Here is a 27,059-nt window from a genome sequence, read left to right as displayed (position 1 = left end):
TCCCTGAGATTACAACATAATACAAAATCCTTAACTTTAAAAGTTCACATCTAGCGAAAAAGGCTATCAAGTGAACACTTACCATAAAAAAATGGCATGTATTAAAGGGAGGTATGAACTGGGTGCTGTGGGGGCACTGGGAACACAGGGCCTAACATAGCAGATTGGAAAGAGGATATGGGGAAAGGCTTCCCACGGAGAACATTCCCTCTGTGGCAGAGGATGGAAACTCATGACCACAGGCCAAAAGGCCAAATAAAAGAAAAAATGACAGTGCAGTACACGCTTATAAACAGTAACTGACTAGATGTCAGCATCCAGGGAGAAGAGGGAATGGTGGGAACTATGGCAAACTGGAATTGGTCCAAAATGCAGCATCACTACTCAACTCAGCCAAATTGTTGCTGCGTGGGAAATGGGGTCACTATGGTCAAATATTCCAATTTTTCAGAGGTTGGGTATCTGAATTTTTGTAGAAAAATGCTCATCTGTTAAATACTGTTAAATGTGAAGCCATTAATTCACATTTTTTAAAAAAACACCATGCAGGCCAAACAAAATATATCTGCAAGCCAGATTCTGCACACTGGTTGTGTGAAATCTCCACCCTATAGTTCTCTCTGACCCCTGCCCTAGAAAGTTAAGGAATTCAGAATCCAGGCATTCTAATTAATACAATTTCTCACAGTCACTGAGACAATTGCTGAGCTGATTATGAATGCCTTAGTTTTTTGTTTTTTTTTTATCTTTCATGGGTAAGAAAAATAAACAGTGGTTATTTATGAAATAAAAATAGCACCAAGTTATCCTAAAAACAATAATACCATTTAGTATATTACATCTTGGGATATTGCATTGCACTGAAAATCAACAATTCTTTATTAAAACCTGAATCCTATTATTAATTTTCTCTATTACTGGAATTCATCTGCATTTAGGATTAGTGTCACAATCTAGTAAGAATGAAAATATTGAACTTGGAGAAATTTAATGAAGGTAATTTAAATCATAAAAAAAAAAACTAAACATATTATGTGGACTATATGAAGAAGAACACAGCATCAGGAGTGGAGAAAGATTCATTAACAACCTTCGATATGCAGATGACACAACCTTGCTTGCTGAAAGTGAAGAGGACTTGAAGCACTTACTGATGAACAGCAGAGACTACAGCCTTTAGTATGGATTGCACCTCAACATAAAGAAAACAAAAATCCTCACAACTAGACCAATAAGCAACATCATGATAAACAGAGCAAAGACTGAAGTTGTCAAGGATTTCATTTTACTTGGATTCACAATCAATGCCCATGGAACCAGCAGTCAAGAAATCAAACGACGTATTGCACTGGGCAAATCTGCTGCAGAAGCCCTCTTTAAAGTGTTAAAAAGCAAAGATGTCACTTTGAGGACTAAGTTGCACCTGACCCAAGCCCTGGTATTTTCAATCACCTCATATGCATGTAAAAGCTGCAGAGTGAATAAGGAAGACCAAAGAAGAATTGATGCCTTTGAATTATGGTGTTGGCGAAGAATACTGAATATATCATGGGCTGCCAGAAGAAGGAATAAATACGTCTTGGAAGAAGTACAGCCAGAATGCTCCTTAGAAGCAAGGATGGAGAGATTTCGTCTCACGTACTTTGGACATGTTACCAGGAGGAACCAGTCCCTAGAGAAGGACATCATGCTTGGTAACATAGAGGGTCAATGAAAAAGAGGAAGAACCTCAAAGAGATAGATTGCAACAGTGGCAGCAACAATGGGCTGAAACATTGCAACGATTGTGAGGATGGTGCAGGACCCGGCAGTGTTTCGTTCTGTTGTATATAAGGTCACTACGAGTTGGAACCGACTTGACGGCACCTAACAACAACACTAACAATAATCATAAAGTTTCTAAATATTTTATTTAATATGGTCACAGGATCAGACTTCTGTTTAGCTAAACAATACTGTTAATAGGAAAGTTCCCTGTCAACTAAAAAACAAACCCATTGCCATCCAGTCAATTCTGACTCATAGCAGGACAGAGTAAAACTGCCCCATAGGGTTTCCAAGGCTGTAATCTTTATGGAAGCAGATTGCCACATCTTTCCCCCCCAGAGTAGCTAAACTGCTAGAATTCCAAGTAACAAATATCCTTCTAATGCACTGAACTACTATGTTTAAGATCCCTGCAAGACAGGCATATGAAATCAGCAGACAAACATTTATGCCTTGAGGAGTTTATACTCCAGTGGGGAGGTGGTAAGGTGGGGGAAGTAAGGGTAGCGGAGCAGATAGACAATTAACAGTAAACATTATAAATATGGTCATTGTCATGGATTGAACTATGTCCCCCAAAAATATCTGTCCACTTGGCTAGGTCATGATTCCCAGTGTTGTGTGATTTTTACCATTTTGTCATCGATATGATTTCCCAATGTGTTGTAAATCCTATCACTATCATGTTAATGAGATGGATTAGGGGCAATTACACCGATGAGATCTACAAGATTAGATAGTGTCTCAAGCCAATCTCTTTTGAGATATAAAACAGAGAAGTGAGCAGAGAGACTTGGGGACCCCATACCACCAAGAAAGCAGTGCCGGGAGTAAAGCATGTCCTTTGGACCTGAGGTTCCTGTGCGGAGAAGCTGCTAGGCCAAGGAAAGATTAATGACATGGACTTTCCTCCAGAGCCGACAGAGAAAGCCTTCCCCTGGAGCTGACACCCTGGAATTTGGACTTGTAGCCTACTAGACTGTGAGAGAACAAATTTCTCTTTGTTAAAGCCATCCACTTGTAGTATTTCTGTTATAGCAGCACTAGATGACTAAGACAGTCATATTTCATCTTTTGTATGCCAGCAAGTGATAAGTGCTATTAAGAGAGAGCCAATTTAGGAGTGAAGGGGAGTGCAGGATTGAAGTGAGATTATAATTTCAAATAGAATAGTCAAAGTAGGTCTCGCTGGGAAAGTGACATTTAGGTGAAGATTTGAAGGAGGCAAGGAACTTGGATATGTGGATATCATTTTAAAAACTGATGCACAATCAACAATTTTCTTAATTTGTGATTTATGATTCCTTTTTAATCATATCAATTTTTTTCTTATTCGTCCATGCTTGAAAAATTCTTTCCATACATTTGGTGAGAAACAATGATCAAAAAGAACAGTGTCACTTAGTGGGCCCTCAACAAATACATTTCTAGTAAATATCTTTTAAGAGGCAAATTAAATTGGCATTTTTGAATTTCAGATATAATTCCTCACCAATTTAAATATATTTTAAAAATAATGCATTTAATAGTGTCGTCTCCCTAAAAACATTTAAAAATGTAAGCAACATTTTTTAGCATAACATACAAAGTTGACTGCCATTCTAAGTAGAACAGCAGACATGTGTTTCTTGTGGGGCAAATAACCATAAGCTATACATGTTTCTATAGGAAAGCATAATAAAAAGAGCTGATAAATAAGATTCTTGGAAATAATTATACAGATGTTTCAGTACTCAGTTCTCTGTGGCTGCTCCAAAAAGAAGGAATTAAACAACAAGGCTAACTAAATAATAAAATAGCTTCAGGAAAAATAGAGAAGCGTTAAAAACCATATAAGATTAGAAATGTTTAACAGAGAAAACCAAATTATATATTAGAGCTGTGAATTCTCTAACAGTTCTGAAAAATGTACAAGCTGAATTGCAAAATAAACGTTCAAATATATATTTTAATATCCTCCCCAGCACATTTCAGTATTTCCCTGAATCAATTTTATGTACACGTAATTTATGTTTCTTGTCAAATACCTGCATGTTATAAATGCATTAGCACAAAAACCTATTTTGAGGATTTTATTAAATCAGAAATATGTACTAGTGCACTTCCCCTTCAGTTGAAGAAGTTAATACAAGAGTAGTTGGCTAGTTATGGTACAAAACTGAGCCAGAAAAAACATTCATTTATTTATATATTGTAGCACCTGAAAATGTCTCATTTACACCATGCCCAGAACCACAAAATTTATCAAATAAATATCCAGGATCTCATATCCAAATAAAGACCAAATTTCCAAAGATATTGTAAAATTCAAGATAATTTAAAAACTAACTAGTACTAAATAAATATATCCAAAAAAAGAAAAAGAAGAAACAGCTGCCTGCCGATTAGAAAAGGAATAAAGGATTTTGTAAAATAAAATATATTATGCATAAACTTGGGAAAGATGGTTCTAAGAATATTTTATGCAAAAAAATAAGACTACATATGATAAAGCCAAAAATAGAGGGGGTCTGGACATAAAATAAGTTTATATTATTGAAACAAACATGTAGGAAGACCTAGGAATTCCTATTTCTAAATTATTATGTATCATACTTGTACTCAGGCTTTTAATTTAGCACGGAAAAATTACAGCATCTACATGTCCAAATCAAGTCAGCCACCACGTACAGGGATAGAGCCTAGCTAAAATTTCATATCCTTATAGTTCAGTTTTGACTCCCAAGGGACATTTTGGCAATGTCTGGAGACATTTTTGGTTGTCATACTAAAGGAATAGTACTGGCGTCTAGTGGATAGAGACCAGAGATGCTGCTAGACATCCTATAACGCACAGAACCTGTTCCACAACAAAGAATTTTCCAGCCTAAAATGTCAATAGCACCGAGGTTGAGAAACCCTGCAGTACAGATAGATGTCTTTGTTTAAAGCCCCCTCCCTGCGTCAGTCAGCTATCACTGGGATAGTGGGATCAAGTGGGACAAACGATAACGATCTCCATAAGGAACCCCTCAGAAGAGAGCAGTGTATTGGAAGACAATATGATTGGCATGTCCAATATGACAGGAAAATACAGAGCGTCCTCTTTCTACCCATCATTCAGCTGTTTCTCACACCTCTGTCCCATCTTTCCAGGATCTCTACTTGTCTGACAGTTAATGTGTTCAAGTCCTCCATGTGTCTTTCATTTTTGCTTTTTATTATGGAAATATTCAAACATACACAAAATAGATTAGTATAATGTAGTCATCATCTAGCTTTAACAAGTAACAACATTCTGGCTTTTTGTTTCATCTGTGTCTCTACCACTTTTTTTTTGTTATTGTTATTGGTTTTATGGGGGTATTTAAAAGCAAATCCCAGATGATGTATTATTTCACCAATTAATATTTCAGTTCCTCCTGTATACATACGCCTGAGGAAAGACGTCAGGAATGAGCTTGGTATGATCAACCTAGGAAATGGGCAACAATAGAATGAGATTCAGCGACAATAAAACACAAAACAAAACAAAACCCATCGCAATCGAGTGGATTCCAACTCATAGTAACCTTATGGGACAGAGTAGAACTGCCCCGCAGGGTTTCCAAGGAGTGGCTTGTGGACCAGTGTGCCACCGGGGCTCTTAAGCAATAACAGAATGAGATTAGTTAGATAAACAGAGGAGGGGACCAGAGGGATCAGATACACATCACAGATCTAGACAGAAAATGAAGCAAGCCCTCCATGGCTACAAGAAGTAAGCCAAGGGCTGCATGCGGAAAGATGGTAAAGGTAAAGGTGTTTATGGGAGCTGGAGTCAGATACCTGTCCAATAGTTAGGACCTGTAAGGAGTAAGGAGGAAGGGAGATGATATAAGAATATAGTGGCCAGCAATAAATCAAGTGTCTGAATCAGAAATGTTAATCAGTTTCAATGGTCTTACCAACTCTAGCAATTTGATAGCTACCCAAGTACTATGATAAGAAAGATAAATCAGGAAGCCAGACAGACAAAAGAAAACAAAGGTAACATGCATCACAACACAGAGCTACCTTAAAGGCTGGTCTGCTCCTTGGCATCTGTCTCTTCCCTACCAAATATAGGTTGCCCTACATGCACAAGTTTGTTCAAAAAACTACCAAGAACCCAGGAGCTGCATGATTTGCAAGTGTGGTATGACTGTGTCGAATTTAAAATAGAAAGCTAAGACTCCAGCTGTGTTCCACAGACACAATTTAAAACCACTGGTTTAAATCAAAGATGCTCAACTCATAAACCTATAAGCCAAAGGAAAGTACATGCACCTTTGGCCCTGTGGTATCCAGTTTTTAAATAGCAGCCTGGATGTTCTTTTCAAAATGAAAATCTGATCATGCCACATACTGCATAAAACTCTTCAATGATTCCTGCATTGCTCCAGAATTAAGCCCAAAATCCTAACCTGGTCCTTGCCTACATCTCCCTCCTCAATTAACACAGAATTCTGTCTCAATCTCCATCCCACTGGCCTTTTTTCGTTTTTCTCTTCCTGTCTCAGTCAAGGAATATTGTGAACATATTATGCTCTAGGCACTGTGTTAAGCACTTTACATATATATTCCATTTAATCCCTCCAAACCTTATAGGATAGGTACAGTTATTGTCTCCACGAGAGAAGCCAAGTGCCTTGCCACAGAAAAGCCAAATACAGTGCCTAATAAAAAGCTTCACTACGTGTACTTCAACTAAAGCCTTCTTCCATAAAACTTCACCAAAAATATAAGACTACATTATAAGATACTTGTTTTGTTTTGTTAATCACAAGCAAGTCTTAAGTCATTTGGTCATATTTTAAAAAAATAAGTTACGAAGGTACAATAATGTCCCCATTTAACCCAGGTCAGATCTCTAACAATCACTAGCCTTGAACTAGAAGTTGGTTTAAAAAGTCTTTGAGAGACTAAAATGTCTGTCATGAAATCCATGAACTTTATTTGATAGGACAAGCAGAGTTATTAACGGATTTCATAAATTAGGCAAACCATATAATGGCAAATTACATGTGGACAAAATGCCAGTGAGAAGTAGGAGCTGGTAGACAATTTAGAAAGAGTACACCAGCTCTTGTTTTCTTTTTGGTTTTTCTATAAGGTCCCTGGCTGGCATAAGTAGTTTGCATTTGGCTGCTAACATAAAGGTTGCCAGTTTTAAGCCACCCAGTAGCCGTGAAAGAAAGGCCTGGCAATCTGCATCTGTAAAGATTATAGCCAAGGAAATCCTATGGAGTGCAATTCTACTTTGTAACACATGGCGTCGCCATGAGTCAGAATCAACTCAACAGCAACGAGTTTGGTTTTTTGGTTTTATAATCTGAAGGCACTCAATTTTAATGAGTGACAAATACAACATACTTAGTGACGTGTCGATGCACCACAGCTTATGGCAATATTTGAAATTCAAAAAGGTAAATGAATCAAATGGTTGTTATTAGGTGTCATCTAGTCGGTTCTGACTCATAGCGATCCTGTGTACAACAGAACGAAACACTGCCTGATCCTGCGCCTTCGTCACTATCATTATGCTGGAGCCTATTGTTGCAGCCACTGTGTCAATCCATCTCGTTGAGCCTCTTCCTCTTTTTTGCTGACCCTCTGCTTTACCAAGCATGATGTCTTTCTCCAGGGATTGGTCCCTCCTGATAACGTGTCCAAAGTATGTGAGATGTAGACTCGCCATCGTTGCTTCTAAGGAGTATTCTGGCTGTATTTCTCAATTAAATAGGATTTGTTTAAGTCAGGGAAGTAAAGCATTGTACAGATATTTTCATTCCAAAGAATTAAAACAAATGTTTGATGATCAGGATTTAAGCTTCAGTTATTTTTAAAATTCTGTATTATCCTTATGATACTGGCTAAATGGGCTGTCAATGTACAAGATCATTGGAAGCCATCTACTGAAATATTCAAAGCATAATTTGAGAATTGAGAATTCACTGCCCTAAATATAGGGCATGAGTCTACTGTGTTATTGGACTGTTACAAATATTAATATGTGAGGTTTGCATCTCTGTCCGAACATGTAAGTGTAAATTGAAACACTAAGTATCAGGAATTTATAGCTGCTTTATAAGCCTCAGGAAATGAAGAGATCTTGTAAATTTTAGGTTCATTTATTCAGGAGAACAAAATATATTGACTTTTAGTTTTCTCTGTGCTATTTCCAATCTCTTTAATTTTAACTATTCTAATATATGTATGCATGTATGTTTTTAAATATCTATTTTTTGTTTTTCCAATTACAAAAGTAATGTACATATATCGTACAAACTTTTGAAAATGCAAAAAAGGACAAAAATTTTTTTTAAATACCACAACCAAAAGATGATCAATCCTTTTAAATTTCTAGTATATGTTCTTTCAAGTTATATATATTCTCTTGCACAAAATTAAGAAAATATTGTAAAAACACTTTTGCAAATTTTTCAATGTAACAATTACCTTTCCATGTCCTTAAATATTTTCCTAAAACACAGCTTTTAACTGGCTATATGTGTGTTTTATTGAAACTAACTCAAGAACTTTTTGGAAATTGGTAGAATATAAAATATAAATAGTAACCCTCATAGCCTAATATTAGTTTAATCTTATTTTTATCATTTTGAAAGATAAAATAATCTACAATATATTATAAAATTGAAATATGATGCTTGAATTTAAACACATGTTTAAACTATTTAACAGATCAAGAGCTCTGTAATTCAGATTTTTTCAGCCAAACAATGTGATATTCTGGAATCATGGATTCATGTTACAAAATTTTAAATATAATGCTTATATAGATGAATGAGGATTGAAAAGACTGTTTCTTTTGAACAGTAAGAAATAGTAAATAAATAGCCCACAGAATTCAGAGCCAAACCAAACCCACTGCTGTCGAGATGATTCCAACTCATAGAGACCCCAAAGGAGACAGCAGACTGCCCCATGGGGTTTCCATGGCTGTAAATCTCTATGGAAGCAGACTGCCACATCTTTCTCCTACGGAGTGGTTGGTAGGTTCAAACCGCCAACCTTTTGGCTAGCAGGTAAACGCTTTAACCACTGTGCCACCAGGGCTCCTAATTCTGGGCCAACCACCTATTAATTTTTAAGTGGATTCTTTATAAAGGAGAAAGATCATAATTCACCCAAAAGAGCAAATAACAGAGCATGCAAAGCATAGTAATTTTTTTACTTTTATTTTAAAATAATTCTAGATTTACAGAAGAGTTGTGGAGGTAATATAACTTCCTTTAATCTTCTCCTAATCTTAACATTTTACATAGTCATTTATTACACATTTATCAAAATGAGTAAATTAACATTGGTACCACACTATTAACTAAACTACTGGCTTTATTCAGATCTCACCAATTTTTATAGTAACGCCCTTTTTCTGTTCTAGGATCTAACCCAGGATACCACACTGCATTTAGTCTTCATGCTTCCCTACTATCCTCCAGTCTCTAAGAGTTCCTCAGTCTTCCCTTGATTTCAAGACCTTGACATTTTTTAAGAGTACTGTTGTTGTATTTTATAGAATGTCCCTCAATTTGGGTTTGCCTGATGTTTTCTCAGATTACACCAGGGTTGGGAATTTTTGAGAAGAACATCATAAAGGTGACGTGCCCTTCTCGTCACATTATATCATGAGATTCTTGATATTAACATGACTTATTACTGCTGATGGAAACATTGATCACTTGGTTAAGGTAATGTCAGTCAGCTTTCTCACTATAAAATTACTATTTTTCTCTTTCCATACTCAATTTTTTTAAATTGAGTCACTAAATCCAGACCACACTTAATGGGAGATAACTAAGCTCTAGCTCCTCGAGGGAGGAGTATCAAAGCATTTGTAGACATATGTTAAAATCACAATAGTAATTAATAAATATTTGGGGAAGATACTTCCAAGCTATGCAAATATTCTGTTTCTCCTGAAAGTGTTGTCCTCTCTAATTTTAGCCTTCATCAGTGGATCTTGCCAGCTATTGTAAAGGGAATTGTTTTCTTAATTTTATTTTCCAATTATTCATTTTTACTATACAGAAGTATAACTGAGTTTTGTATATTGACCTTGTATCCTGCCTCCTTACTGAACTCACCTGTTAGTTCTTATAATTTGTGTGTGTGTATGTATGCTCCTTAGACTTTTCTATATGTAAATCAGGTTATGTGCTAATAGAGATAGTTTTAATTCTTCCTTTACAATCTGAATGCCTTATTTTTTCTTGTCTAATTTCCCTGGCTACAACCTTCAGTACAATTTTGAATAGAAGTGATGAGGGCAGACATCTTTGTCTTGTTCCTAAAGTTGGGAGTAAAGCTACTGGTCTTTTCACCATAAAATATGTTAACTGTCAGTTTTTTGTAGATATCCTTGATTAGGTTAAGGAAGTTCATGTGTAGTCTTAGTATGTTGAGTGTTTTTATCATGAAACGGTGGTGAATTTTTCCAAATGCTTTTTCTTCATCTATTGGGATGATTGTGTTATTTTTATCTTTTATTCTATTAATATGGAATATTATATTGTTTTTTGTATAGTGAACCAATCTTGCATTCCTGGGATAAACCTCACTTAGTCATGGTGTGTAATCCTTTTTATATGTTGCTGGATTCAGTTTGTTAGTATTTTGTTGAGGTTTTCTTTTGGTCTCCCTGTTCATGAGGGATATTAGTCGGTAGTTTTCTTGTAATGTCTTTGGTTTTGGTATCAAGGTAATACTGGCCTCATAGAATGAATTAGGAAGTATTTCCTCCTCTTCTAGCTTTGGAAGAGCAGGGTAATTTTTTTTAAGTAATTCTAAAAAGATTTTATGTAGTCATTTAGTACTCAGATTTAGAGTGGGAAAAGAAGATAATTACAGGAGTTGCAGGAGTACAGACTTCTGCCTTTGGCCATGATGCAGTAACTAGTGTTGGACTTAACCTTTGCTACAAACAGTTACAAAACTGGGCAAAATATGTGATCAGCTGCTTTTAGAAATTGTACAACCAGCAGTACAAAAGGGAAAAAACATCGGGTGCATCCCTAGATGCACTTTCTGCATCATGGTGCAATGAGAAAGAACCCAAGTGGAAACAGCAGTCTCACTGAGCTGAGGAGGCAAAGATTGGAGGTTGGGGTATTGAGACAGCTGGAATTTCCAGAGCATGGTCCACAGAGAAGTTATGCTGAGTGACACAGAAATATGCATAGAGCTTTGGCCAAGGCCAAGACCATTCATTTCAAACTGAGACTCCACAAGGCCTAGTGGATAGTAGCTGCTGTGATACTAACTGTTGAATGGAAAAAAACAGCAATTACACAGTGCTTGAAGATGCTTCATTCAGGCCCAAAGAGAATGGAGAGACTTCGCAGAGCTTCTCAGGCATTCAATTACAACTCCCAAAAGGCTATGCCTTTCTAGTAAGAACCACACCCAAATGAAGAGACAAGCTGTAGGTCTAAGGAAAAAAATCTGAAATAGACCCACACTAACAAAGCATAATTCTAATTTGAAAAGATTCAAGATTCACCAGTAATTTAGCTGCCTGCCAGAAAAAAGCCTAAACACCCAAAGGAAAACAATACAGAATCCCTACAACCTATCATTCACAATGTCTACTATAAAATAAAAAAAACTACATTGGAGAAAAGGCATAAAACCTGACCCATAATCAAGAGAAAATGGAGTCAATAAAAAATGGTCCTGAAATGCCCCCAGATGTTGGAAGTAGCTCCAAAAAAAATTTTTTTAAAGGGACATATATGTATATATGTATATATGTCCCTTTAAATAAATACATATATATATATATATATATATATATATATATATATGGAACCCTGGTGGTGCAGTGGTTAAGCACTTGGCTGCTAACTGAAAGGTCAGTGGTTCAAACTCACCAGACACTCCAAGGGAGAAAGATGTGGCAGTCGGCTTCCATAAAGATTTACAGCCTTGGAAACCCCATGGGGCAGTTCTACTCTGTCCTACAGGGTTGCTATGAGTCATAATCGACTTGACGGCAATAGGTTTGGTTTGGTTATTATGTATATGTTCAAATACTTAAGAAAAAGATAGATATGATGAGTGAACAGACAGAAAGTTCTGATGGGAAATGAAAATTATTAAAAAAAGATTCAAATAGAAGTTCTAAAACTATATATTTAAGTCAGTAAGATAAGTATAATAAATATTTTTAAATATTTTAATGCTAAACTTAATAAGTTCAAAATAAAAAATTAACATTGAAAAAGAAATTACTGAAAAAATTAACATGAAATGCTACATTTAGAATATACTTTTAAAAATTAAAATGGTTTTCTCACACAGATTTAGTTCTAAAATAATGTGCATTAATTATCTCTCTCTTGACATTTAAGAAACTAATGTTGAGATCAGTGAGATCTACTTTCAGTGATCCAGAGAAATAGTGAAAACAGTGAAAAACTAGACCCTTAGATGAGCCAGGAATTTCAATATAATACTGTCAAACTCTTAAGAAACATTTTATCAGGGTCAATACAATAAAATAGCATAATTTGCATCTCACCTCACTTTCTTTTATCCATCTGCCCTGGTTACATGGGAGGAATACTCAAAGCAGGCACCATGAGGAAAATCCTAAGAGAGGGGTTCAGTTTATTCACACACTGAATAATCAACTCCCCCAATGACTGTAAAGAGGCCATGTATTAAGTACTAGAACACACCAACTCTAATATTTATAGAAATAGTGAAATTTCTAAAAGTGACTAGCCAGTGGGTTATTTTTTGGCTAAACTGCACTGTATGAGTTTTATTCCATATAGGCTTAACATGTTAGATATGTTTAGAAAAACAAATCAGTTCAATATGAACTAATATTCAGGCAGCAACCACAGATTAAGTAATGCTAACCTCTGACTTCCTTGACAAGAACTCCCTAGTAGGTAAATGAGTTTGGAGTATCAGAGTATTATTGGCTATGGTAACCCCAGTCACTTTTCTAAAAGCTAATTCCGATGTTTCCAGGTGTTTTCTGATTATAAATGGCAGCTTAACAAAGTTGAGAATTCTAAGAGAACCAAACAATCTTATCCTTGGGAGGCCTGTTTGAAAAGGGACACCTGCAGTAATAAAACTGAACCATTTGGACATGTCTTGAGAACAGTGGTTTCCTAAAACTAGCATGAAAGAACCTAGTATATGAACTGCCTGCTCAGGTTGGACTTTCAGCAAGCATTTTGAGGTATTTATAAATTTACCTATGGAAAAGAATTTGCAGTATTTGGCGGTCTGGCACGGTTACTGCCTTTCATTAAGCTTAACTAGAATTCCATTTTCAAAATTTGGATCTTAGGAAACATGTATTTACAGACCATCTCATACATTCATAGATAAGATTAAAGTTTTTTTCATAGATTATTTTTTATAATAAAGTTTTAACTGATAAACACAAGTGACTAAATAATTACATTTTCATGTGTTTGTTAGTTTTATGTCAACAGGCATTTTTAAGTACTCTTCAGCTAATTAAATCACCTTTCCACTTTTGAACACCTCACTTTTAATATTCTCTATTTATTTCACCATTTCCTACTGAAAGTTTAATACAACATTTTATATAAAGTCTACTTTCATAAGAATTTCTTGTGAGCAAATAATGTTTTCATATTATAGAGTAGTATATTAAGTCATGTTAAAGAGGGTGTGGTAAGAATGTTTAACCAAGTTTGGAAATCAGGCAGTAGCTTAGACTAAAAAAAAAGTTATTCTAACAGAGAGCCAACTAAATACACTATAATCTGGAGAATATTTTTAAAGCCAAGATTCATTATCCAAAGAATAAAAAACATAAAACTGTATAAAATCTGTGTGGAAACATTTAAAATTCCAGCATTTGAAAGAGTAACAGTATATGTCGAGTGTTCTAATTTGTAACCAAGACAATTACATATACTATTGTAAGTAACTCAAATGCCTTTATTAAATAAAAATCTCTAACAGAGTAATAGGATTAATTTTTAACTCTTTTAGACAACCATATCTATAACAACAACAAAAGAAACCCAAGCAAAGGACTAAGACATGTAAATTCATTAATGAAGTAGAAGACCAAAATTCTGAAACAAGTTACTTACTCTCTTAATCTAGGTACATAAAAAGAAAACATTATTTAAAAAAAAAAAAAAAGGCAAAACAATAAAATGCTGTCTTATTACTGTGTACAAGTCAAACAGGCAGATAAATAAAATCTCAAAACTCAGAACTATTTTGGGAGTTGTGCCAGCATTAAGCTATTACTTCCCAGGTCCAACCCCATACTCCTACACTCTACTTTCTGATGGTAGGGCTGTAACCCTGCAAATCACATTTCTGCTTTGCCAGCTGATTTCATGTTGGGGTCTACCAAAAAGGAATGCTAGGAGGAGAAAGAATTGACTTACTCCTTCTATCTGCTTCCTGTTTGCTTCCTCCAGCTTCCTGTCTTCATGCCATTTTTGTTAGCATCACCCCAACAACATTTCTTCACTTCAGCAGCAGCAGTTCCGTCCCATAGCATCTATGAATGCAGTTTGTGGTTTTCCCAACACTTGCCAAACCAGCCCTCCTGCCCCAGAGATACCAGCACCAACTTGGCAGTGCCCCCTCCTCAGAGGTATGGGCCTCAGGTTCACAGGGCCTCTCTCTCTTCTAAGCATCTAAGTTTTAGGATTTCCAATCGCTTATTTTTGTTCCTCTAGCCCAACTGATGGTGACTTCATGTTCTCCTTTCCCCTTTTAAGTTCTCTAGTTAACAACTTTGTACCTAATTTTCAATTCTTTATTGTAAATGCTCTGTTTAAATAATTGATATGGCTTCTCTTCTCTGACACGACCCTGATTGATACAGGGATCCAGTATCCAGGAATTCTTTAGGTGAGTGGTACTACCAAAGTTCCCATGGGCTTGGGAGGTACAGTTTGAAAATGCATATCTAATATTATGATACAATTTTCTATTTGTAAAATGTAAAAATATTATTTTCATAAAACAAATCTTAACTGAAGATTCTTGTTTCCTAGGTATATACAGAAGAGTGTGATTCTCAACCAGAAAGAAATGGAAGTGACAGGCCCTGAAATGGAGACTTATATTAACAAAAGGTTTAGAAACATCAGTTGAAGTCCAACCTCTTCATAATATAAAGAACATAAGATCCATTAGACCTATAAGCTTCTCGAGGAAAGGAACTGAGTTTTGCTTAGCAAAATGCCTTGTATAGTGAACATTCAAAATTTAGAAACTGTATAAATGAGTTAGCGGCAGAATTAGGCCAATAATCAATCTTTCAGTTGGATGTTTTACCCTGCCTATCTCACTTTTAGTGGCAAGATCCAATAATCACTAGGCTGAGGGTCCAGAAATACACTGGTGTAAATTGAGTTCCCAAGCAAGCAGACCCTACACTAGAGATTAGCGTGCAGGAGGATTAATAGGGAGTGTTCTTATTATCAACTCCTGCAGGAGGACAGGGAAAGAAGCTGGACGGAGCAAAAGAAGAGGTTGAGCAGTGATGCAGTCCCAAAGGAGGTCTCAGTTGACTCTATAAGAGTTCTGAAGGTAGGATGACCCTTCAGAGTTGTGCTAAGTTGGCAGAAAAAGGTTGGGCCTTCTCACTTCTATGTCAATCCATCAGTGGATCTGAGCAACCCTGGAAAGGAGGTGTGACTTTGTGTAGGGTAGTTCTGTTCAGTCTAGGCAATCCAAGTAGAGGCTGACAGCTGAGAATTTTCTGCTTGTAGCACTCCCAGTAGCTTGGAAGAATAAGTCCTTCATTCCTGAAGGCAGATATCTGGGTGGTGCATCATAGAATCCACCACAGTTCACCCCTTTTGCTGCTTAGATCTACTTCTTTAAGTTCCGGAAGTAGCTCCTTCAGTATTCCTGTTAACCTCTCTTCCTGGGAGAATCTTATAATAGGAAAGTAAAAGAGATAAAGTATAGCCCCCATAACTACAGCTGGCCTTAGGACCATAAATGATAGTCATCTTTACCCTCATCTACTACCCATTCTGCATTCCTCCCACTCTCAGCTATCATGTCTACCAATTTCCATGACTTACTGGATGGCAAAACCCAGATCCTTATCCCAAGGTCTCCATGCCCTCTCATGCCACGTCTCCTTGAAACAACAAGCCTCCAAAGCAGGCGGCAGCCATTGCTTACCGTTCAATTGTACTTTTGCTGTGTCAATTGGTGGAAGCACTCCCCTTTGGGAACCAAGACTTCCAAACCTTCAGAGCCCACAGTTGCTGAGATGAAAAAACACAATGCCCCAGATAATTACTGAGACAAGAGACAGAGTCAATCCTATTTCCAAACCTTGATTCCCAGACCATGTATTCTACCTATCAGGTATCACGTAAAAGTTAGTGATCTTCTGGAGGATGACAACTCAAACTTACTGCCTCTTAGCTGGCATTCCAACAATGCCTTCAACAGCCTATTACTACAACAGACTTTTCCATCACTCTAGCATGTCAGCATCTTCTCAGTGGTGTAGATGTGGTAGGAGCAGAGATCCCATGACCATGTGAATATTCCTGTGTCTTTGATGCAATCCCAGGCTATGAGAACAAACATTGTGTAAGCTCTAGAATACTGGTGTAAGCTGAAGCCCTTCAGACAGGAAAAGCAAACCCATGTCCATGATATATGTCTATTCCTACCAATATGAATCTCTGGCTCTACGCTTTTAGGATAGAAGGGGTCCAATGTAGTCAATTTTACACCAAGTGACTGGCTGGTCTTGTCAAGGGATGGCATTGTACTGGGAATTCAGCATTGGTCTCTGCTCCAGGTAGACTGACTGTTCAAGAGCATCAGTTGCTGTTTTAGCCTTGGTATGTTGGAGCCAGTGCCACTGGGCCCGCCTCCATTCCAGCTATTATTGCTAATTGATATGTGGCAGTAACAGATGCCAACTAGACATGATTTTAGTCTATCTGGTTTAATGCCTCTTCTGTGCTGTATATTTTCTGGTAGGTGTTAATATGAAATACAAACATCTTCACACTTCTTGCTCATCGCCATATATCTATCCTCATTCCTCCATCTCAGACTTCCTTGTCCACAATCTATCAATTTTTCTCCTTCTAGGCTGCTGATCAACAAGGCAAGCTATTCACCCCTGCTCTAAGTCTATGAATATATACACATACATCATACACACACATACATATACATACATATATATAGATATATACACATATATATGTTGTTGTCATCTGGTGACACTGAGTCAGTTCCAACTCATAGTTACCCTATGTACAACAGAATGAAACACTGTCCAGTCCTGGGCTGTCCTCACAATCATTGCTATATTTGAGCCCACTGTTCCAGCCACTGTGTCAATCCATCTCCTTGATGGTCTTCCTCTTTTTCGCCGACCCTCTATTTTACCAAGCATGATGTCCTCCTTCAGGGAGAAGTACGACCATGAGTATATCCCGCCTGAATTTAGAGACCATCTCAAGAATAGATTTGATTCATCTAACACTAATGACCGAAGACCAGATGAGATCTGGGATGACATCAAGGACATCATGCATAAAGAAATCAAAAGGTCACTAAAACCAAAAGGGAAGAACATGCTCAGCATCTCTCAAGCTGGAAGAACTGAAAAAAAATTTAAACCTCGAGTTGCATTATTGAAGGATTCTACAGGAAAAACATTGAATGACACAGGAAGCATCAAAAGAAGATGGAGGGAATACACAAAGTCACTGTAACAAAAGGAATTGGTTGACATTCAGCCATTTCACTAGGTAGCATCAAGAACCGATGATAGTGAAGGAAGAAGTCCAAGCTGCGCTGAAGACATTGGTGAGAAACAAGGCTCCAGGAATTGACAGAATACCAATTGAGATGTTTCAACAAATGGATGTAGCACTGGAGGCACTCACTTTGTCTATGCCAAGAAATCTGGAAGACAGCTACCTGGCCAACTGACTGGAAGAGATCCATATCTGTGCCCATTCCAAAGAAAGGTGATCCAACAGAATATGGAAATTACCAAACAATATCATTAATATCACATGAAAGTAAAATTTTGCTGAAGATAATTCAAAAGTGGTTATAGCAGTATTTTGACAGGGAACTGCCAGAAATTCAAGCTGGATTCAGAAGAGGATGTGGAACGAGGGATATCATTGCTGATGTCAGATGGATCTTGGCTGAAAGCAGAGAATACCAGAAAGATGTTTACCTGTGTTTCATTGACTCTGTGGATACAAAAGCATTCGACTATGTGGATCATAAAAAATTATGGATAACCTTGCAAAGAATGGGAATTCCAGAACACTTAATTGTGCTAATGAGGAACCTGTACTTAGACCAAGAAGCAGTCGTTCGGATAGAACAAGGGGATACTGCAAAGACTTAAAATCAGAAAAGGTGTGTGTCAGGGTTGTATCCTTTCACCATACTTATTCAATCTTATGCTGAGCAAATAATCCGAGAAACTGGACTATATGAAGAAGAACAAGGCATCAGGATTGGAGGAAGACTCATTAACAACCTGCGTTATGCAGATGACACAACTTTGCTTGCTGAAAGTCAGGAAGACTTGAAGCACTTACTAAAGAAGATCAAAGATCACAGCCTTCAGTCTGGATTACACCTCAACATAAAAAAAACAAAAATCCTCACAAGTGGACCAATAAGCAACATCACGATCAATGGAGAAAAGATTGAAGTTGTCAAGGATTTCATTTTACTTGGATCCACAATCAACACCCATAGAAGCTGCAGTCAAGAAATCAAGTGACGTATTGCATTGGGCAAATCTGCTGCAAAAGACATCTTTAATGTGTGAAAAAGCAAAGATGTCACTTTAAGGACTCATATACATGTGAAACCTGGACAATGAATAAGGAAGACTGAAGAATTGATGCCTTGAATTGTGGTGTTGGCAAAGAATACTGAATATACCATGGACTTCCAGAAGAACGAACAAATCTGTCTTCGAGAAGTACAGCCAGAATGCTCATTAGAAGCAAAGATAGCGAGACTTAGTCTCATGTACTCTGGACATGTTATCAGGAAGGACTGTGCCCTGGAGAAGGACATCATACTTCGTAAATTAGAGGGTCAGTGAAAGACAGGAAGACCCTCAACGAGATAGACTGACACAGTGGTGCAACAATGGGCTCAAGCACAGCAACAATTGCCAGGATGGCGCAGGACTCGCAGTGTTTCTGTTGTACATAGGGTCACTATGAGTTGGAACAGACTGGACGGCACCTAATAACAACAATATCCAAAAACCAAACCCATTGCCATGGAGTCGATTCACGGCAACCCTATGGAACAGAGCAGAACTGTCCCATAGGGTTTCCAAAGAGCGGCTCGTGGCTTCAAACTGCTGACCTTTTGGTTAGCAGCCAAGCTCTTAACCACTGAACCATCAGGGCTCTCAACAGCAACATACCTGTATATATAACCCCATTTGGGAATAGAGTTCTTCTTTGTTACGTTAATGAGGGCGTATCAATGTAAGCTGTGTCTTAAACCAATCACTTTTGAGATATAACAGCAGATTAGGCACAAAAGCAAGCAAGCACAGATGGGGGAAGACATTTGCCAGGACACATGAAGATCATCAATAACCAAGGGAGGAACAGAAGCTGAAAAGAGACAAGGACTTACCCCAGAGCTAAAAGAGAGAGACAGCCTGCCCCTAGAGCTGGTGCTCTGAATTCAAACTTCTACCCTATTAAACTGTGAGAAAATAAATCTCTGTTAAAGCCACCCACTTGTGGTATTTCTGTTATAGTAGCACTAAGAAACTAAACCAAAAAAACAAAACAAAACTCAATGCTGTTGAGTCGATGCTGACTCGTAGTGACCTTATATGACACAGTAGAACTGCTCCATATGGTTTCCAAGGCTGTACATCTTTATGGAAGGAGACTGTCACATCTTTCTCCCACAAAGCAGCTGGCAGGTTTGAACCACCAACCTTTCAGTTAGCAGTTGAGCACTTAACCACTGTACCACCAGGGCTCCTTAAGAAACTACGATAACATCTAAAAGATTTGTGTTTTGCTCTAGAAGTTAGTCATTCAGATTCTTTAAAAACTTCACCTTTTTCTGTCTTCTTCGTATGAATTACCCACCATCCATCAATTTGTCGTACCTTGGCATCTTGCATGTTGCTGCAATGTGGGAAGCCACGCCACCAGTATTTCAAACACCAGCAGGGTCACCCATAGTGGACAGGTTTCAGCAGAGTTTCCAGACTAAGACAGACTAGGAAGAAAGGCCTGGTGATCTACTTTTGAAAATCAGCCAATGAGAATCCTATGGATCCCAACAAAATATTGGCCACTATCATGGCAGTAGATGAGTCCATAGGTTGGAAGAGACTTCCTAGGTTGGAGACAGTCAAAGTACACAGTGGCCACAACAGTGGATTTGAGCCTATCAACGATCATGAAGATGGTGCAAAACCAGACAACATTTCATTCTGTTTTACACTGGATTCACCACGAGCCGGAGGTGACTCCAGTGGCAACTAACAACAATATAAATTACAGAAAGAAAAATTCCATTTAAATGGAGGTTTCCATACAGTTGAGTATAGATAATCAAAGATTTACTGCATTGAAGTAAAGAGAAGCCAGAGATTGGAATGTAGACAAGATAGAGGGTTGTTCTATTCGTTTTCTATTCTTTGGTTTTACAGCACTAACTATTCTGGCTGGAAAGACAGAGCAAATCACAGTCGACTGGAGCAGATCACAGTCTGCTGCCTGCCTCCAAAATCCAGTGCAAGTTTTTTGAGTGCTAGTTCTGTTAGGACTAAGCAACACGGGGGTGGGGGAGTGGGGGAGGTGGAGTGGAACTCGGTAAATAGTGAATTCCAAAGTTTACACCAAAACTTTTGAGACTAGACCCTGAGAGAAGCTAAACATTAGTGGTTGGGAATGACGTCAAGGCTGAAGTGGACCACAACCCCTGGTGACAACATGTAGCACTCACAGTAAGGAGCCCTGGTAGGACAGTGGTTAAAGACTGCTAACCCAAAGATCGAAGGTTGGAACTCACCAGCCCCTACCGGGGAAAAGATGTGACAATCTGCTATCAGAAAGACTGCAGCCTTGAAAACCCTATGGGGCAATTCTACCCTGCCCTATAGGGTCCTCGAATTGGAATCGTCTCAACAGCAAGGGTTTTACACCTATCCTAAGTAGTGTAACATGTAGCATTTAAACGTTTAAAATATAGTTCGTGAATTAAGATATAAACACAAACATTATCGTACAAGTTTGGGTGTTATCCTTATTACTGTTGTTTTAAAGAAGGTACGGTAGAGTATGCATCCTCATCGTGGATTGCAAGCTGTTTTATACTCCCCCTCCGTCTGGCGTAAAGAGGCTTTGTAGAGCCAATGTGGATAACTCCCCTAACGCTCTTAAATCGCTACTGGGCCCTCGAAGTGCTACCAGCGCAAGGCCGTCTCTCAACCATCAAAAGCCCAACTTTCTGGAAACGCGCGGGAAGAACACACAATATCCCCACCCTCCGTATTTCACCCTAAATCCCACCCTCGCTTCCAGCATGCGCAGACGCACTCCGGAGCCCAGCGGGCCTACGTAAATCCGAGTACGGAGCAGGCGCAATGGAGTTCTCGCTAACCACGCCTTCCCTTGGTTTGAGCAGGCGCAATTAGCAGAAGAAGGGCGCTTGGGTGATTACTGTCATCTTTACCTTTAACAGCCTTAATTGTCCCGAGCTTCTCCCGTGTTCATGTTCCCCCTCTCTTACTGGAAGTCGCTTGGTCTAAAGTAGGAGCTGCAGTTTGGAGTTGAAATGTGCTTCTCCCATTATAGGTACCACTCTGTTCTCAGAGGCAGGGCGTGTCGTTTAGGCAGCAGTCCTGACAGATAGGAAAAATAAAATCGCACATTGTAGAGAAATTTTACAGTCTGCCAACTCAGTCACATGACAAAATGACTCATAAATAAAACTTTCCTTTTTTCCATACTAGATCCTTTATAAGACACAGAAATAGTTTTACTTTCCCATGCAAGTGAGAAGAGAATTTCTTATTAACAAGGACCTGTAATAACACGCGACGCTGGCGAGCCATCCGTGGCTATACGGCACGTGAAAGGTCTCTGTACAGAACTATATTGCGCATTCGGGCTGTTGTGGAAGAATCTTCTGGGTTCGGCCGCCATGGGGAAGGTGAATGTGGCCAAGTTGCGTTACATGAGCCGGGATGATTTCAGGGTCTTGACCGCGGTAAGAAGTCATCCTTTCCCTTCTCTCTTGTCCTTCCCCAACCTGCGCCCTCTTCCTGTTCCTCGGAGTTTGCTGGGAGCTGAGCGGGCGCTCTTGGCCTTGGAATGCTGCGGAGGCTGGGAATGGGGGAAAGAGGACCGAGAGTCGGAGTTTTAAGAAGCCTGGAGAATCGCTCTTGCTTGGGACTATAACTTCCCCGCAAATAATGTAAAAATCTTCTAATTCTTTTCTTTCTACTCCCCTTCTCCTTGCTCTCAAAGCAGCCACACTCTCTCGTCTATTCCCTGGGAAGCTTCTCTGACTGTGGACTTCCCAGCAGTGGGGAGGGTTTAAGATGCCTCCTGGGGAGAATCGTTAGGAGTAGTATTGTGTTAATTTACTAAGGGTGAGTTCTGCACTCACAGACTCAGTCACTTTTCTTAATTCAGTCAACACGTATTTGTCAGGTTATATCGTAGCAGGTTTCAGCTGGCAACAAGACTTGAGGGAGACACAGATGGCAATTAAACGAATAAGGAAGATAATGTCGGATAATAAAGACAGTAAAGATGATAAACAGGATAACGGAATAGAAGGGGGGGTATGACCTTTAAATTGGGTAGGCAGAGAAGGCTACCTGGGTATAAGAATTTGTTTATGGTAGTAACCAAAGTCTGTAGTTAACCGAAGTCCACAAGGTCTTTAAAAAATAAGTAAATAAAGTGCCTGGCACTTGATAAGGAGTCCTGGTGGTGCAGTGGTTCACTGCTAGGCTGCTAACCTAAAGGTCGGTGGTCCAGCCACTAGTGGGAGAAAGATGTGGCAGTCTGCTTCAGTAAAGATGAGAGCCTTGGAAACCCTATGTGGCAGTTCTACTCTGTCCTGTAGGGTTGCTATGAGTATGAATCGACTCAAGGGACAGCAATGGGTTTTTAATGGGTTGCCACTTGATATTGTTAGGTGCCTTTGCGTCTGTTCCAACACATAGGTGCCCTGTATTCCCTAAGTACAACAGAATAAAACACTGCCCAGTCCTGCACCATCCTCACAATTGTTATCATGCTTGAGTCCATTGTTGCAGCTACTGTGTCAGCCCATCTCATTGAGGGTCTTCCTCTTTTTCACTGAACCTCTACTTTACCAAGCAGAATGTCCTTCTCCAGAAACTGGTCCTTCCTGAAAACACGTCCAAAGTATATAAGATGAAGGCTTGCCATCATTGCTTTTAAGGAGCATTCTGGCTGTACTTCTTCCAAGACATTTGTTTGTTCTGCTGGCAGTCCATGGTATATTCAGTATTCTTCTCCAGCACCATAATTCAGAGGCATCATTTCCTCTTTGGTCTTCCTTATTTATTCATTGTCCAGGTTTCACATGCCTGTGAGGTGACTGAAAACACTATGGCTTGAGTCAGGCACACCATAGTCCTTAAAGTGACATCTTTGCTTTTTAACACTTTAAAGAGGCCTTTTGCAGCAGATTTGCCCAATGCAATAGGTCGTTTGATTTCTTGACTGCTGCTTCCATGGGTGCTAATCGTGAATGCAAGTAAAATGAAATCCTTGACAACTTCAGTCCTTTCTCCGTTTATCATAATGTTGCTTATTGATCCAGTTGTGAGGATTTTTGTTTTCTTTATGTTGAGGGTAATCCATACTGAAGGCTGTAGTCTTTGATCTTCAGTAAGTACTTCAAGTCCTCTTCACTTTCAGCATGCAGGGTTTTGTCATTGGCATACTGCAGGTTGTTAATGAGTCTTCCTCCAATCTTAATGCCATGTTCTTCGTCATATAGTCCAGCTTCTCAGATTATTTGCTCAGCATACAGATTGAATAGGTATGGTGAAAGAATACAATGCTGAAGCACACCTTTCTTGACTTTAAACCACACAGTGTCCCCTAGTTCTGTTCTAACAACTGCCTCTTGATCTATGTACAGGTTCCTCAAGAACACAAATTAAGTGTTCTGGAATTCCTATTCTTTGAAATGTTACCTATAATTTGTTATGATCCACAGAGTCAAATGCCTTTGCATAGTCAATAAAACACAGGTAAACATCTTACTGGTATTCTCTGCTTTCAGCCAAGATTCATCTGACATCAGCAATGATATCCCTTGTTCCACGTCCTCTTCTTGAATTTCTGGCCGTTCCCTGTCGAAGTACTGCTGCAACCGCTTTTGAATGATCTTTAGCAAAATTTTTCCTGTGTGTGATATTAATGATATTGTTCGATAATTTCCACATTCTGTTGGATCACCTTTCTTTGGAATGGGCATAAATATGGATCTCTTCTGGTTGGTTGACCAGGTAGCTTTTTTCCAAATTTCTTGGCATAGACAAGTGAGCGCTTCTAGTGCTGCATCTGTTTGTTGAAACATCTCAGTTGGTATTCCCTCAATTCAGTGCAGCTTGCACTTCTTCCTTCAGTATCATCAGTTTTTGATCATATGCTACCTCCTGAAATGGTTGAACATCAACCAGTTCTTTTTGGTACATTGACTCTGTATTCCTTCCATCTGCTTTTGATGCTTCCTGTGTCATTCAATATTTTCCCTGTAGAATCCTTCAGTATTGCAACTTGAGGCTTGAATTTTCTCTTCAGTTCTTTTGGCTTGAGAAATGCTGAGCGTATTCTTTCCTTTTGGTTTTCTAACTCTAGGTTTTGCACATTTCATTATAATACTTTACATTGTCTTCTCAAGCCACCCTTTGAAATCTCCTGTTCAACAATTTTACCTCACCATTTCTTCCTTTAGCTTTAGCTACTCTGTGTTCAAGAGCAAGTTTCAGAGTCTCTTCTGACATCCATTTTGGTCTTTTCTTTCTTTCCTGTCTTTTTAATGACCTTTTGCTTTCTTCGTATATGATATCCTTGATGTCATTCCACAGCTTATTTGATCTTTGGTCATTAGTGTTCAGTGCATCAAAGATATTCTTGAGATGGTCTCTAAATTCAGGTGGAATATACTCAAGTTCATGCTTTAGCTCTTGTGGACTTGTCTAATTTTCTTCAGCTTCAACTTGAACTTGCATATGAGCAATTGATGGTCTCTTCCACAGTCGAACCCTGGCCTTGTTCTTACTGATGATATTGAGCTTTTCCATCGTCTCTTTCCATAGATATAGTCAATTTGATTCCTGTGTATTCCATCTGGCCAGGTCCACCTATATACTCGCCATTTATGTTGTTGAAAACAGGTATTTGCAATGAAGAAGTCATTGGTCTTGCAAAATTCTGTCATACTATCTCCAGTGTCATTTCAATCACCAAAGCCATATTTTCCAACTACTGTTCCTTCTTCGTTTCCAGCTTTCGCATTCCAGTCACCAGTAATTATCAGTGCATCTTGATTGCATGTTTTATCAATTTCAGACTGCAGAATTGGTAAAAATCTTCCATTTCTTTATGTTTGGCCTTAGTGGTTGGTGTGTAAATTTAAATAATGGTCTATCAGTTTGTTTTACTGTGGTGGCTTGCATATTGCTATGATACTGGAAGCTATGCCACCAGTATTTCAAATGCTAGCAGGATCACCCATGATGAACAGGTTTCAGCAGAGCTTCCAGGCTAAGACAGACTAGGAAGAAGGACCTGGTGGTCTACTTCTGAAAAAATTAGCCAGTAAAAACCTTATGAATAGCAGTGGAACCTTGTCTGATACAGGTCCAGAAGATGAGCTCCTCAGGTTGGAAGGCACTCAAAATACGACTGGGAAAGAGCTGCTTCCTCAAAGAGGACCAAAACCAAAAAAACCAAACCCATTGACGTCGATTCAATTCCAGCTCATAGCAACCCTATAGGACAGAGTAGAACTGCTCTATAGAGTTTCCAAGGAGTGCCTTGACGAGCTATTTCATTGGAGTGTGGTGGATGAAAGCCTGTTTGAAATGGGTTCATTGGTGAGTAGGAGGAAAGAAATTGGAGAAAGCACCACAGTAGAACTGCCCCATAGGGTTTCCAAGGAGCACATGGTGGATTTGAACTGCCGACCTTTTGGTTAGCAGCCGAACTCTTAACCAATGCAGCACCAGGGTTTCCTCCTCAAAGTAGAGTCGACCTTAATGACATCGATGGAGTCGATCTTTCAGGACCTTCATTTACTGATGTGGCACAACTCAAAATGGTAAGAAACAGCAGCAAACATCCATTAATAATAGGAATGTGGCACTTGATAGGCACTCATATATTTGCTAAATAAAAGAATGAACGGGGGAGGAGGGAATGAAAGGAGCTAGGAGCCAAAGTGAGAAGGAGGCGCCAGCCCATTGAAGTCTTCGGAAGAGTTATTGGAGGTTAAAATACCAAAACCAAACCCATTGCCATTGAGTTGATAGTGACCCTATAGGAGGCAATAATAAGTGTAGAGGCCCTGAAGCAGGAACCATCTTGGAATGTTTGAAGAATACAAAGACTGGTGTGCCTGGAGCATAGTGAGCAAGAGACTATGGTTGGAGACGTAGCTGGAAAAAGTGAGAGCAGATCATGTATTATACAGCCTTGCAGGCCTTGGTAAGGAATTTGCAATGTATTTTAAGTGGGGGCAAGCCACTTAATGGTTTTAAACAGGAGAGTGACAAAAAGCTTGTCTTGGTAAGGCGTGAGCCCCATCATAAGTACTACCTATATTATATAGTTATGCAATAGGAGTTATGTGATATGAGTCAGACTGATTCTTTTTGTATTTTTTTAAGACTTCATATTTTGGTTTTTTAAAAATTAGTCTTAAATAAGCAATAAACTATCAAATGCAAAACTTGGAAGACACTTTTCGTTCCCTAGATTCCTCTGAACTTTCTCTAAATACCTACTGTCACCTCTGAAAGATACCTTTCTTCCCTACATTCTCAGCACATTCACTCATTCCTGAATGCCTCTGACAGAAATAGGGGAGTCAAGAAAAAGTATCAGGGTGGGGGGTGTTACAAAATGTGAAGAGGAGTTAGGTTTAAAGTGTGATGTTTTGGTGGCATATCGGTACAATTCCAGGTTTATCCAAAACTTCAGGTCTTCAATGTGTAGATTCTTTTTGAAGTTCACCAAGGAATG

At 38.6% G+C, this 27,059-nt stretch overlaps 1 protein-coding gene across 1 annotated transcript in view; it reads left to right on the top strand.

Annotated features, from left to right (window-relative positions):
• Positions 1–21,867: 21,867 nt before the first annotated feature.
• Positions 21,868–27,059, top strand: part of RIOK2 (RIO kinase 2) — a 30,107-nt gene continuing 24,915 nt past the window's right edge. Inside the window, exon 1 of the mRNA XM_004375046.2 lies at positions 21,868–22,032. Within this exon, the coding sequence (XP_004375103.1) occupies positions 21,967–22,032 (66 nt within the window). The 5' untranslated portion in view covers positions 21,868–21,966. The remainder of the gene's footprint in view (positions 22,033–27,059) is intronic.

Source organism: Trichechus manatus, unplaced genomic scaffold (genome assembly GCF_000243295.1).
Source record: "Trichechus manatus latirostris isolate Lorelei unplaced genomic scaffold, TriManLat1.0 scaffold00032, whole genome shotgun sequence".
NCBI classification, from domain to species: domain Eukaryota; kingdom Metazoa; phylum Chordata; class Mammalia; order Sirenia; family Trichechidae; genus Trichechus; species Trichechus manatus.
The sequence above is the reverse complement of the archived record's forward strand: the minus strand, read 5'-3'. Positions and strand labels throughout refer to the sequence as shown.